The sequence below is a fragment of the Falco punctatus genome (assembly GCF_963210335.1).
Source record: "Falco punctatus genome assembly, chromosome: 13".
Lineage (NCBI taxonomy): Eukaryota > Metazoa > Chordata > Aves > Falconiformes > Falconidae > Falco > Falco punctatus.
The window spans coordinates 10497438-10511102 of NC_137593.1; the positions used below are offsets into that span (position 1 = coordinate 10497438).

The 13665-nt window shown below is 39.0% G+C and overlaps 1 protein-coding gene and 1 long non-coding RNA gene across 4 annotated transcripts in view; one reads left to right on the top strand and one right to left on the bottom strand.

Annotated features, from left to right (window-relative positions):
• KNG1 (kininogen 1) overlaps positions 1 to 11008 on the bottom strand; it is a 23267-nt gene extending 12259 nt beyond the window's left edge. The window contains 6 exon segments of the mRNA XM_080409246.1: positions 323 to 404; positions 2547 to 2654; positions 4376 to 4548; positions 6965 to 7049; positions 8018 to 8128; positions 10806 to 11008. Of these exon segments, the coding sequence (XP_080265372.1) occupies positions 323 to 404; positions 2547 to 2654; positions 4376 to 4548; positions 6965 to 7049; positions 8018 to 8128; positions 10806 to 11000 (754 nt within the window). The 5' untranslated portion in view covers positions 11001 to 11008.
• The window catches only part of LOC308072422, a 144851-nt gene that overhangs the window by 21571 nt on the left and 109615 nt on the right, over positions 1 to 13665 (top strand). The window lies entirely within an intron of this gene.

Consider the following 13665-nt stretch of genomic DNA (forward strand, 5'->3'; position numbering starts at 1 on the left):
TTATACTGTTTCAGTTTGTATCTGTTAATTTCCATGTGAGAGTCAGCAACCAGCTCCATGTCAGAAATAGGGCAGGATACAAATGATAAAATGTAACTTCCAACTACATATGAAATACTTGTAGGAAGTGAAAAAAATCTGTGGTAATATTTCATTGAGAAGCAGTGCTTTTTTGGTCCCAGAAGGATTACATTCTCTTTATTAGACAGTTATTATCTGTTTTCATCTCTTGCATTTTTATTTTGTCCTTTTACAATTGTAAAAAAACCTGACAATGCAGAAATCTTAAAATTGATAGTGCCTACAGTTGATAGTGCCATACCTGGAAATGTGCATTGGTTTGCAATATCTACGATCTCCGCATGAAGATTTTCATATGCTTTGGCATCACATTTACCTACACGCTGGAGTAAAAATGCAAAACAGCTCCTTGTTATTTAGAAAAATGAACAAACTCACATCCTCATACCTTCCTGATAACAGAGTAAGTCAAGAATACTACTAAGGATTCCTTCCTTCCTTCAGTATATTAGGAGGAAGAAGACTGACAGACAGTCTGCAGAGCCAATAAATGATCAGGGTTCAAAAGGACTGCTCAGAGGAAATAAAACCATAAAAGAGAAGCTAAATGAACTAGTTCTACTTGTTCATTACAGAAGGAAATGGGGAGGTTTACAAGCTAGAAATCTATTTTATGGAGAACTCACTGGAATTTCTGTCTCAAACTGTAAAGACCAAAAAGAAGATTAGGCAATTAACAAATCAAACATTACTAAGTTGCTAGTATTTACTCAGGTGTTCTAAAGGAACTGTGGTAGATTACTTCCTTAAAATTGCCTTGATATCTTAGTGCTGGAAGAAAGCAGATGTTGTTTCTGTTATTTTTTTAAAACGGTTATAGACCCATAAAACTGATGTCTGTAGCATTCTAGTGATTAGAAATGGTAATAAATAAAGAACTAGGGGGCATAAATGCATCAAGGAGAGACCGGGGGGTTTGTTGTAAACCAAAGCTGCATTTTGCAGATTTGTCAAAAATCTTCAAAAGCATAAACAAAAGTGGGTAGAGAGACCTGATGATAAAGTATACGTAGATTTTCGAAAAGGTTTCAGTAAAGTCCCTTATCAAAGACTGAAATAAACTAATCAACTGTAGAATAAGAAGGAAGACTATTACAAATCAGGATCAGGATCTTAGGGCTATGATACTAGAAAATGTAATCTGTAAAAAAGTCTGTGTAGTAGTGGTTTAGAAAAAATAATTAAAAAGTAATGCCAAAGCTTATTATCCAGTTTAAAGATAAGGCATCATGCTGCACTATAGCTCTGTGGTTCCCATGCATGTTGACTACAGGGTGCAATTCTGGCCCACCTATTTCAAAATGAATAGTACAGAGCTAAATAAAGGAATGAAACAACTTTCATGGAATTTGGCCATTCCAAGGTATGGAAATATATTCTAATCATATCTGTTGGTGATCTATTAACAAGGCTGCTTAACAGATCAGGAAATAAGTAAGAGCTAATCCCACAAACCCTGTGTGATCAAAGCAGTATGTGAATGGGGTAACACTCCTGCATCACATGAGGTGGACAGAAGTCATTACCTCTAGGTGACAGGTTGGGAAACTCAGACTCAAGCATATTAAGCAACTTGTTTAAGGGCAAGCATGAGTAATGGAGAGATTTGCTTCAGCTAGCCAGATTCTCATTCTTCTATTATTTACCACATTGTCATTCATTCCTTTTTTGATCAATGCTTCGAAAATATTCTGAAACATTCTTGAGACATCCAAGGAGTAATTTTTGAACAGGAGAGGCTCTTGAATGTAACACTCAACAGTGTGCTTCCGCAACAGCTGAAACAGATGTGAGTCAGGACTCCTGTGTTTCCTCCCCTGACACTTACCACCACTATTCATTATGACTCTGCATCCCTGCCTTCTATATTGTATATGCAGAAACATTTGTCTGCCCCCTGGTGAACTGGTTCAGGAGGCTGGTTGAGAGAGCAACCCAGCAACCCTCTTTTTGGTACAGTTAATTCTGTTCCAGGTCAGAGAAGCTGAGGATGTACCTGGTTTTTGCAATGCTGTTTAGCTAAAGTATGTGTGTTAATAAATTTCTTTTTAAAATCTCTTATTTGGACTGTGGTAGAGGTTAAGTAATAATTCAGCTACTTACTTTTCTTAGAAAATATGACTTAAGCTGGAAAAACAGTGTTAATTTTAATCACTTTTTGGGTTGTACCTGAGTAACTCCTTGAATATCTGGATAGGAACTTCCCAAGGGATTTGTTATTTGGGTGAGACCAGTTAGATTCTACAGAGTAATTGGTAAACATTTCAGTGGTAATCTTCCTTAGTCACTGATTCAGTAGAAGACATAGATGTTCTAATTGCGTAAATAGACAGTTCTTTATAAGCCTGGATTTAAACTTCATTCACAAAGTGAAGCAAGACTATAAATATTTTCTTGAGTCAGATCTCAATGATTATTTGTTAATATAATATTTTCTTGATAAACAGATTTTGAAGATGACTTACACCTCTAGAAGTGGGTTTGCACTCCGGAGTTAAATCTTGAAATTGTTCTTTGGAGCAATTAGTCTCTTCGATTTCATATTTAATTATGTAATTCCATCCAGCTACCACCTGGAAGAGATATTGAGGAGATACATTATGTAAACCAATACAAACTTGGAAGTTAAGCTATTAAATGTGATCAGCAAAGAAACCAAAACTACTCTTCTCATGCCTTCCATCCATCAAATCACTGTGCAGTTATTGAGCCACAGAGTATTCAGACAGCAAAAAAAATCTTGCCCTTGTGATACAAAAAGTAAACTTAAGTCATGTATATATTAGAAGTGCACTTTTTATTTGGATTCCACTTCTCCTAGGAAGTCTGCAGCCTCATAATGCTTGGTTTCTTGTACTTTCCTCCAAAGTGTCTGTTACTTATTATTCCCAGTGACAGGAAGCTGGTCTAGATAGATGACTACACTAGTACAGCTTGGCAAGTCCTATGTTCCTGAGCATGAGACATAGTAAAACAGTATCTGAATGATGTAACTTTATACTGCTGACATCATTTGTTGTTGAGTGTCCTGCATTTATCATCTACCTATAATTGTGTCTGCCTTGGGCTTTACCTTCCCCCATCTGCTGTTTTGTCCAGCTTTGTGACCCTTTGTTTCATTTCTCTCCAGGAAGCAGTCCATTTTTCCTCACTGTGGCTACTGCTTCTGACCCATGAAATCTCTCCATGTCATGGTGTTTGGGTCAGGTAGCATTGGATTAAAAAGGGGAAATAAGAATCAAATATAGAAACTTTCCATCCCAGATCAATTAAAGTGGAGGGCTCTGACTAGTCTCTGTTGGCCAGAAGTGACGTGTTGGTTCTCTTTCCAGCTGCTGGATTGTTACCTGTCTGTGGCATTTTGTCATGTGGCTTAAATGTTGTGCAAGCTTGTCTTTCAGCTAAGAGGATCATTGCTATCAGTAAACAGAAAGAGGACAGTTTGAATCAAATCATGGGTCAAATTGACACGAGACCAGAAGATGCTTTTTGGCTAAGTAAATACATACATGTTCAAAGAAACGGGTCTGTATTTGGTGTTGGGTTATATACTAGTTACAAACCAAATAAACCTTACTTTCTAGCAGCACCATTCCATAGGAGAGCCTTTCACAGGGAAATAATTTTTGCATGGGATACCAAATGACACAGAATTTCTGTGACCTGATCAGTCATTTCTTGCAAAGCAGATATTCCTGTGTGCAGAAGTCTTTCAGCAAGTGCCATGCTGGCTTTTTGGTTTTCTTACCCATTTTTCCTGTATGGGGTTTACCCGTCCTATAGTGTATAGCAGCTGCTGACGTATGGGTCCTATTGCATTGCAAAAACATAGGTGCCTGCTGCTGTTTGCAAGGCTGTGGAGTATATGAGACATCTGTGCAGGCTGGCAGTTTTGGCACAGAATCTAGGAGAGATCTGCTCCTGCTGGAGCTTCAGGGAGAGGCCAAGTAGAATACCTGAGAGCATCTGAGATGACACAAGATGCCTGTGTTAGCACTGAATGCAAATAAACTGGTGCTAAACACTGGTTTGATGCGACCGCAGATAAAGGAAAAAACATGTTTACTGTCAGTTTGTAAAGTTGACAGCTCTGAAAATCCAGTAGGTAGCCATTTGTGATTTCTTATAAATGAAGAGAATTATTACTGGATCTGCACTGTATATGCATTTTGTATGCTTTTATTATCAAATATAAGCCACCTTAAACTCAGAGAAGCATGTACATAAAACAACCAAGGTGTCTGGTTTGGGGGCTTTTGTTTTAGTAAAATTTAGAGAAAAATCATACACAAACCTGTCTTTTAGCTTCTTTTATTTCCACAAGCTTAAAAAGTGCAGGTTCAGCACTATGCCTGTTAAACTTCCAAATGGCTTGTTTCAGAATTTCTGACACTTCTGAACTGTCACTTGATACAGGATGAAAGCATCCAAGACATGTAGCGTCAGTAAGTGTTATCCTTGGCGTAGCTGGAAAAGAAACAAACAAAAAAAATATAGAGCTTTCTGTAAAACAGCCTCAGGTTTTGATTTTTCCTATCTGGGAATGAGAGAATAGGTTCAATGAGCAAGAGCCTTTCCTGCTTTAAATTGGAGTGATCAGCAAACCCCACATTTCAGTTTCAGGGCCTGGAAAGACGTTAATTGTATTTAGAAACATGCTTTGGTTTGTGGTGATAGGGGCCATCCATGACGTTCAGATCCAGACATGGTTTCAGCAGCGAACTTCATTCAGAGGAGTGAGTTCAGGAGTCACTGAATCTCTGAAAAATCTTGCATGTAATTTTGACGCCATTAAGGAAGGGAAGGGTCATCCCTTATTCAATCAGGGAAAAGCCGGTGATGGCTACAACTAGAGAGGTGTTCCTCAGATTCTTCAAAGTTCACCCACTGTGTGCAGCTGCTTACTGTCCTCACCATGTTTCAGGGTGGGGACTTTGACAGGAGTGTTTTGGCTCACCCATGTGAACTGCTCTGACTCTGAGCTCCTTAGGGACTGCAGCTCAACTATTCTAGTGCTGTGTTCTTTGAACTCCCCCTGCTAGTCACTGTGGCTGCCAGTTACCGCTTGATGTTACCTTCAAGCTTAACCAACTGGACTGGCTGTGGATACACAAGCTTGACAGGGATGCTCAAACTTCTGTTTCCTACAACTAATCCTATTAACTCTCTTTCCTTTCTAGTAATCATGGATTGGATTTTCATAAATTAATTTTATAGTTCAGTACATAAATTAATTTCATGTTTCAGTGAGCTTGAGAATGAAAGTGGGACAATATGTGGTCTCTGTGGAATTGAAGTAAAATTTGTGTGCCTGATCCTTAGCTGGCATAAACTGGCTTTAATGGAGTTATGCCAGCTTGCACAGCTAGGAAACCAGATCAGGATCAGTATGATCAAACTGTTACACCAAGAAGGCTGAACAGTAGGGTACCTAACATGGTGGCGAAATCCCTCACCAGTTAGAATCTATTGTTTCAGTCTTTCTGTTCAAATCCTTTTGATTTGATTTAGCTCCTCTGTACATTTGGAATGTGTCAGTTTAAGCCATACTATTTAGTCTTAGCTCTCCAAGGGGTACTTCAACAAAGTCTGGCCCTTCATATTTCTAGCATCACTTATTTTGACTCAGTAATGACAAATACAAACATGTTACTGGAAAATGTGACCATGTTTTCAGGCAGTAATCACAAAGGAGATAGTAAAACAACTGTACACCCAGTTCTAAACTGACTATGGTCTCAGCATTTTCATAAGTGCTGAACAAATGTGTATTTTTTTTCAGAGTTGCTATAACTTGGTAAGAAGAGGCAAACTTCGTAGGCTCAATATATGATTCTTTTAATTTATCTATGTTTTTCAGTTTTCTGAGCAAAGATGCAAATGCAAATTTCCCGTGCGTTCTCTGCGGGATTCACACACCTTTTACTGGCAACTAGATGTCACCATTGCCCTACAAATGCGTCTGAACAAGCGGGGGTTTATTCAGCAGCAGAACGTGGCGTTTGTGTGTACTGCACTTCCTAGGTCACTGGCTGTAGGTGTAGTCGTTTAAGCTTTAAACAAAGTTAACTAGGAACAAGAAACAAAGATACGCTGCCAAACATGCCTGAAATCATGGTGGATATGTCTTTAGTTAATATGCACGTAGCTCCCTGCTACCAGTTAGATGGATATTTTAAAACTAGCTTGGATATGTCTTACATGAACATTAGGCATAGGCACTTAGCGTTCTTAGTTGCAAAGCTTTAAAACAATGCGATGTCCTTCTAATAAAGGAAACTACTATGTGAACGTAATAGTCAGGTATGCATGTGTTATAGGCAAGAAATGTAATACTGCTTATTGTTAAGGTGTAAAAGTTATCACAGTCTCTTATATAATTACATCACTGCTAGAATTTTATTTTGTAAATGATTTTTTTTTTCTCTTTTTAGTTTGGAGAAAATTAAGGTACAATTTTGTCCTATAAAGTTTTTTTTCTAATAATTTCTGGCACAATTTTATACTTGAATAAGTGAGGACAGAAATAAGTGTGACAAGTTGTATCTAGTTTCTAAGTTACTGATATGCTTTTGGTCTTAGGCAAATTCATTTTAACTTGGTATCATTCCAGTGTCTGAAGAAACTTACTACACATGCATGTGCCAGTTTTCATTACTCTAGATAGAAACTGCCAGTTCTTCACTGGTTTAGCCTATATGGGTATAACAGTGAAGTGAAATTTTATCTTCAACATGTTGCTTCTGAAAGATTACTTATAAATGTCTGAATAGAGTGATAAGGAGTGCCTACCTTTAAAAGTACCTGAAAGTCTCAGTATTATTTTTTTTCTATTCTTATTTGTCAACATACTTGTTGAATGTTGCCTCAGACAGTTACATACCTGGAAAAATTTTGCAATCTTGTGAAACACTACTTGTTTTTTCATCATTATTCACGTGAACTTGAGCTGTGCATTCTCCTCTTGTCTGTAAAAACATATGACATTTGTCTTAAACTCAGTGAAGGAAAACACAGTGCTATATATTCCTCTAGCTATTGAATAAAGTTGAAAGTTGCAAATTGAGTTTGGGGAACAAGTTCATATATACATTTGTAGTAATGTCTAATTTGCTGTTTTGTTACTGGAAAAGGGACTGTTTTTTTGATTGTGAGGAGAGCAGGGGATGAACTGAGCAGGTAATTTGAAAGATTTCTTTGTATCATGATTGATGTGTGTTAAGTGAAGAATTTACAGTCAGAATAATGGAAATGAACACATCCTCATAAATAAAGTCTATATGAATTGTGTATTTACCTAATTTCCTCTCTGCTAGTACAAGATACGCAGCAATGAGCATGGCATTTCACATTGATTTAAATGATATTATCAACATCATCCCTTTCTTTGCATCGTGTACTGTGTAAAATAGCAGTGACTGGAAATGTGCAGTGTTCTGGCATGCTGTGTGTGCCTCAATTATACCTCAGCTAGGTGCTGCTCTCCAGTAGCATGAGCCAGGCATGCTTTGCACTGCAAAAAGCTCTGGTAAATTTTCTGCCACAGTGACTTCCATGTCAGTATTTTTGTTGGTGCAGATCTGAAATCATTTTGGTTGTGCAAGTTTCCATTATACATAATTAATAGAAAGTTTTATAGCCCTCACACTCTCACAGTGCATGTATTTTATGTTTAATTTATTGTGAACCTTCACATTGAAGCACTGTAATGTTCCCTTCTGCACATATTCAGGATTATGGTGATAAACTTACAACTATAATCATTAGCTTTAGAGCAGTAAATATTTCTGTACTGTACTTTAGTCCTATAGGCTCTCAAAAACAATGCAGCTAAAAAAGTTAAATTCTCTACTGTATTTTTTCCCAGGCAACTGCGGTCCTAGTCGTTATGCTGATGTTTCTGTACAGAGAACTTTTAAAGAGGACAGATACTTACAGCCTCTGCAAGTGCTTTGTAATCACAATCTTGCCAGAGTTTGTTTTCCTCAATGGTACAAGTGGTTTCTTGTATTCGGTATTTCACATGGAATTGTGTGTCAGGACCTGCCTGGATAAAAACAATATACATGTCAGCATTTGCATAGTAATAAATCAAGTGAAAAGATGAGAACTTCAAAAGGTAAATACTACCCATTCGTTACCTTCTATTTTATAGAATGGTTTCAGATTAGCTGCTGGTGTCCATACAAGGTCTCCCAAATCTTGGTAGTTCAATAATTGACTTATCTTATTAGTGAGCTCTTACCTACAATTACAACGTGTTGATACAACAGAAATGGTATGCCTGCCTACCTTCATTTTAACTTGTAGTACCAAGGGGTTTAAAACCAGAAAGAAGTGGTTAGGTTTTATACTGTCATTCAAATGTACTCCAAATAAGCAAATTTGGGTTAGTGCTTGGATAGTTAGCGTAATTACCAGTTTGGACTGTGTTCCTGTCTGACTCCCTCAGTCTTGGCCTCCTCCCAGATCTGTCTACTTTCCTTCTGTACAACTCTACAGGCAGCCCAGAAACAGCAGCCAGCAACCCTCAGGCAGCCTGGCAGTGCCCAAGCTGCCTTTACTCTGTGGTAACAGGGTACTTATGCTGCCCTGCTGACTCATGGAAAGGGGCGAGGAGGGCATGTGCTCTGGAGACAGCCTTTGGCAGTGCCTGCACTTTTCCTAAAGGCAATAAAAGCTGAGCTGCTCATGAGGGTAGCCTCAGGAATCCCATAAGATGAAATACAGACAAAGTTATAAGCAAAGTTTGGCCTGGCCAGTGGAAGTGTTTCTGATGTTGGTAAATCAGTAGGTGGCATTTTCTCCTTGCCATAAATGGAGTGAGCCTGTGCCTACAGGTGACATTAACACACTGCAAGTTTTGCGGTTCATCCTTTAGAGGAGATATAAAGGTAGAAGTTACTAATCTTTTACAGCCACTAAAAATGCTCTGCCAATGTGCCTTTTCAAATACAAACACAGGCAGTTGCTGTACTTGAGAACTGGGTCTCTAAAAATCTAATGGACTTAATCCTCAGCAAGTATAAAATGACATTTATGGAGCTGTATCAGATTATACTATCTGGGATGCAGACTTAAAAAGAGCCAAATTCTGTTCTCTGTTACAGTGTTCTAAATCTGCAATAAATCAGCTCAGTGAGTAAACAAAATACTTGAGGAAAGACATTGTTTCTGTAGGTTATTTGTGTTGATTTATTTCATTGTTATTATTATTATTATTATGAACAGCTATGCGTTTAACTGGGGCAGGTTCAGTCTTTCATCAGTCAGCTTTTATGTTTTATTACCTTATCAATAATGAATGTACATGAATATGTAATAACCAGCTATTTAATTAATGCATTCAACATTGTGAGACTAGTGATGAGTAAAATCTATATTCTTTTTAGAGAAAGAATATTGAAATGAGGAAATCTATGGAAGATTCCTTTTCTGTTTTTTACTTATCATAGTCAGATCAATGATTTAAAGTAACAATTGATTTCCACACTAGATCTTTTAAGAAAAGGAAAGATGGATATCTAGAGAAGGAAAGATGAATAATAATTGCAACAAATATGTATTCTTTAAAAATAGAACATTGTTTAAGATAAAATACTGAAACTAGTATCTGTCCTTTGGGAACATCAGCAAAAGGAGGGTGGTGTTACAGCTCTGATATAAAGACGTTTGCATTTGGTTATTGTTAAGGATGTGTTAGTTCAGTGAAGACAGTGGGGCTATTCATTTATTTAATATTAAATTGTATAAAGGGTTTGCCAGATTTTAGTTTTTGTCACTATATACTAAAATCTCCCCAGTTTGAAACAGGAGAACCAGAGGGTAGGTGCCAGGAAAGGTGGGTAGTTTACCGTAAGGCATTTAGCAATTCATGTCCCTTTTCTGAGGTCAACTTTTATCTGGGTAAAATAAATGTCTTGTGATTTTGGAGTGCAAAATATTCTCTCTGACACTGGGTTTCTTGTGTTTTACATCTGAAAATCCAATCCAGTAGAAAAAAATGCTAATGTTGTTTTCAAGTAAAGTAATGCTTGTCATTATTATGGTAATACCATCTTTGTATGACTCTCAGAGGTAAATACTCTTTTGTTAGATTAACACTGTACAGAAGGACTCCAGGCAAAGGATCATGTTTCATTCTTTATTTGAATGTAATTTTAGCTGTCACCCTATTTGACTAAAATACCACCTAGTGCTTTTAGGTAGATCTGTGACTCAGGACTAGCATCAATCAAATAATATTCACAATCAAATTATTCAGAGTATTGCCAAATGTTATCAGGTCCTTCTTTTTTATGTGTGATACCAGCTCTTCCAAAGTCAAGTTAATCTTCATGGTTTTTAGTAAGTGTCGTTTTGCCATTCATCTGAAAAAAACTTACTGATGATGAAAAGGGGTTGAATTCCCGACAGAGGAAGGAGAAAACAGAGTGGACGAGTAAGACAAATAGTATTAGTGATAGAAATTTTCTATTCTTTAGTCTGTGCATTAATAAGCAATTCACCAGCACACATAGTTCCATTGATAAGAACATAATATACATCACTGCTTGTCATGGTAACGAGTATCTTACTGTGCAAGTCATTTCTTTGATATTTTTAAAGCATTTTTGGAAGACACTTAGCTGTCATGCTTGCTCTCTTATGAACAAGTTGGAGATAATCTGATTCAGAGTGCATAAACAATTCCAACTTTTTTTTTTTTTACAAAGTCTACTTACAGTTCTCTTGGCTTCCATCACCATGTATAGAGCAAATTGATTACCACTTGCTTTGTCTCCATTGTATTTCTTCAGTGCTGTGTCGACAGCTTTAAAGACATCAGGATCATCACAGTCCAAAATTTCAAATGGAAGAGGGGTGGCTCTGCTAGAGAAAAAACTACAGCAGAGTGCTAGTATAATGAAAGGTTTCATAACTGGACAAAAAAGGCCCCCTGAATTAGGAGGCTCTTTAAAAACCAAATGGAAAAAGAATGCCTGACAGGGCTTTAGTCACGTCTTCTGTTTTTCAGGAGCAATAGCTAAGTAAACAGAATGAGTGGGTTGCTAGGGTTGGTTGGTTCTCATCATACCCTGTTTATACTGCAAATAAACTTGTGAGTTTATCTAAATAATCTTTGTGTGGTCACCAGAATGACACTGGGGTTATCCACGTGCCATCAAGATAACAGGCTAAATGGCTGCAGCTGGGGACAGGTTTAGACTAAGTAGGATGGCCCCTGAACAAAAGAGAAAGCAATGTTGGTAGCTTTCTGGCTTCTTAACTTCTAAACTGCTACTGAGAATGAATTTTAGAAGGCTTAAATAAAAGACCCAAGAAGGTCACAGTGGCAGTGAAGTTCTGGTTCTGGAAAAAAACCCTGTAAATTTTATAGATTTGTTTAGTGTTCGTACTAGAATAGTTCTGAGAAGTCAGAATGTATTTGAAAAAAGTCTTTGGACAGATTGCATATCATTGAATGTCACATAACTCTTTGATAATGCTTGATAAACCTTGTCCTTCATGCTCCTATTGGAAGTGTCCATCTTTGTTGTTGCGTGGAGACTGCCTTTGGACCATGGATTAGTCAGTCTTCATAATGTTTTGTAATCATTACAGATAGGGAAAATGATGCCCAAGAACAAGGGATTAAGTAATGTTGCCTGTGTCTGGCAGAGCCAGAATTAGAGCTGGCTGAGAACATCTGGCACTTGTCTCCAGTGCTGAGCACCAAATAGCTCTGCTTTGAATCTGTGGACACCTTGGGATTGCCTCAGTTCCAGTGTTCCAGTTGTTTCTTGCTGTAGTGGGTTTGTGTGGCAAGGTTTTAGTAGCAGGGGGACTACAGGGGTGGCTTCTGTGAGAAGCTGCTAGATACTGCTGCTGTGTCTGGTAGAGCCAATGCCAGCTGGCTCCAGGTCGGACCCGCTGATGGCAGAGGTCAAGCCAATCAGGGACGGTGGTAGCATGTCTGGGATAATGTATTTAACAAGGGGGGGAAAAACTGTGCAGCAGCAAATTCAGCTGGAGAGCGGAGTGAGAATACGTGAAACAGCTCTGCAGACACCAAGGCTGAGCGGAGGGGGAGGAGGAGGAGGTGCTCCAGGCACCAGAGCAGAGATTTCCCCAGCAGCCCATGGCGAAGACCATGGTGAGGCAGGCTGTCCCTTGGCAGCCCATGGCGGTTCATGGTGGAGCAGACACCCACCTGCAGCTCATGAAGGACCCCATGCTGGAGCAGGGGGATGCCCAAAGGAGGCTGTGACCCTGTGGGCAGCCCTTGCTGGAGCAGGCTCCTGGGAGAACCTGTAGCCTCGTGGAGAGAGGAGCCTAGCCTGGAGCAGGTTTGGTGGCAGGACTTGTGACCCTGTGGCGGACCGACACTTGAGTATTCTGTTCCTGCACCCCATGGAAGGAACCCACGCTGGAGCAGGTTGTGAAGGACTGTCTCCCGTGGGAGGGATCCCATGCTGGAGCAGAGGAAGAGTGTGAGGAGCCCTCCCCCTGAGGAGGAAGGAGCAGCAGAAACAGTGGGTGATGAACTGACTACAAACCCTATTCCCCACCCCCCTGTACTGCTGGGGGGGAGGAGGTAGAGGTAATTGGGAGTAAAGTTAAGCCCAGGAAGAAGGGAGTGGAGGGGGGAAGGAGTTTTTAAGACTTGGTTTTATTTCTCAGTATCCTACTCTGGTCTGACTGGTAATAAACTAATTTCCTCAAGTCTGTTTTGCCCATGACGGTAATTGGTGAGTGATCTCCCTGTCCTTATCTTGACCTGTGAGCCTTTTGTTGTATTTTCTCTCCCCTGTCCAGTTGAGGAGCGGGAGTGATAGAGTGGCTTTGATGTGCAGCTGGTGTCCAGCCAGGATCAACCCACCACACTTACTACAAGTTCTCATTAAAGAAAATGTGCTTTAGAGACTTTGTGGATAAACCATGCCAGAAATAAGGTTGTTCCTACAGGATAATGCACTTTTAAAAATTAAGACAACCTTCACTCAGTTACACAAAGTGCTGTCCCCATTTTGTTTCTTCAGTGTAGCTTTCACACTGTATTTTACTGTATGCCATTAAAAAGCTACTTTGAGGACCAATTTACTAATTTTTTGAGATTAATCCCATGTTATTGCTTATGACATAACTGTTCTGAACTAAGTCATTGGGGTCCCAGGTCTGTCAAAATGGACTTTACCTTGGTGGGGGCTAGAGTATAGACAGCAGTATTCTCTTTTCCTGCTCTTCTCAACCCAGTTCCAGTGAGGAAGGTTCAGTGATAAAGGAAATATTTACATGAAAGAGTTATTACATGCATCTGCTTTTCTCCTCCCCTGAGAACAGTTACAAATTATTTGAATAGGGCTGTCCTTGGATGTAGTATTTCTGGTATATCACCAACAACAACTGTAGCAACGGAAGTACCTGTGCAGGCCACCTTGCAGTGTTACACTGCAAGTCATTAACTATTCTCAGACCTTTTCTAGATAATGGTGGTAACCTGCCCACCATTAGTGAATTTATGCTAGAGTATGCCTCATGGATATTTACTGTGCAGCTAAACATCCATAGTAACAACAAAGACAAAACTTTGGCAACTGGGCC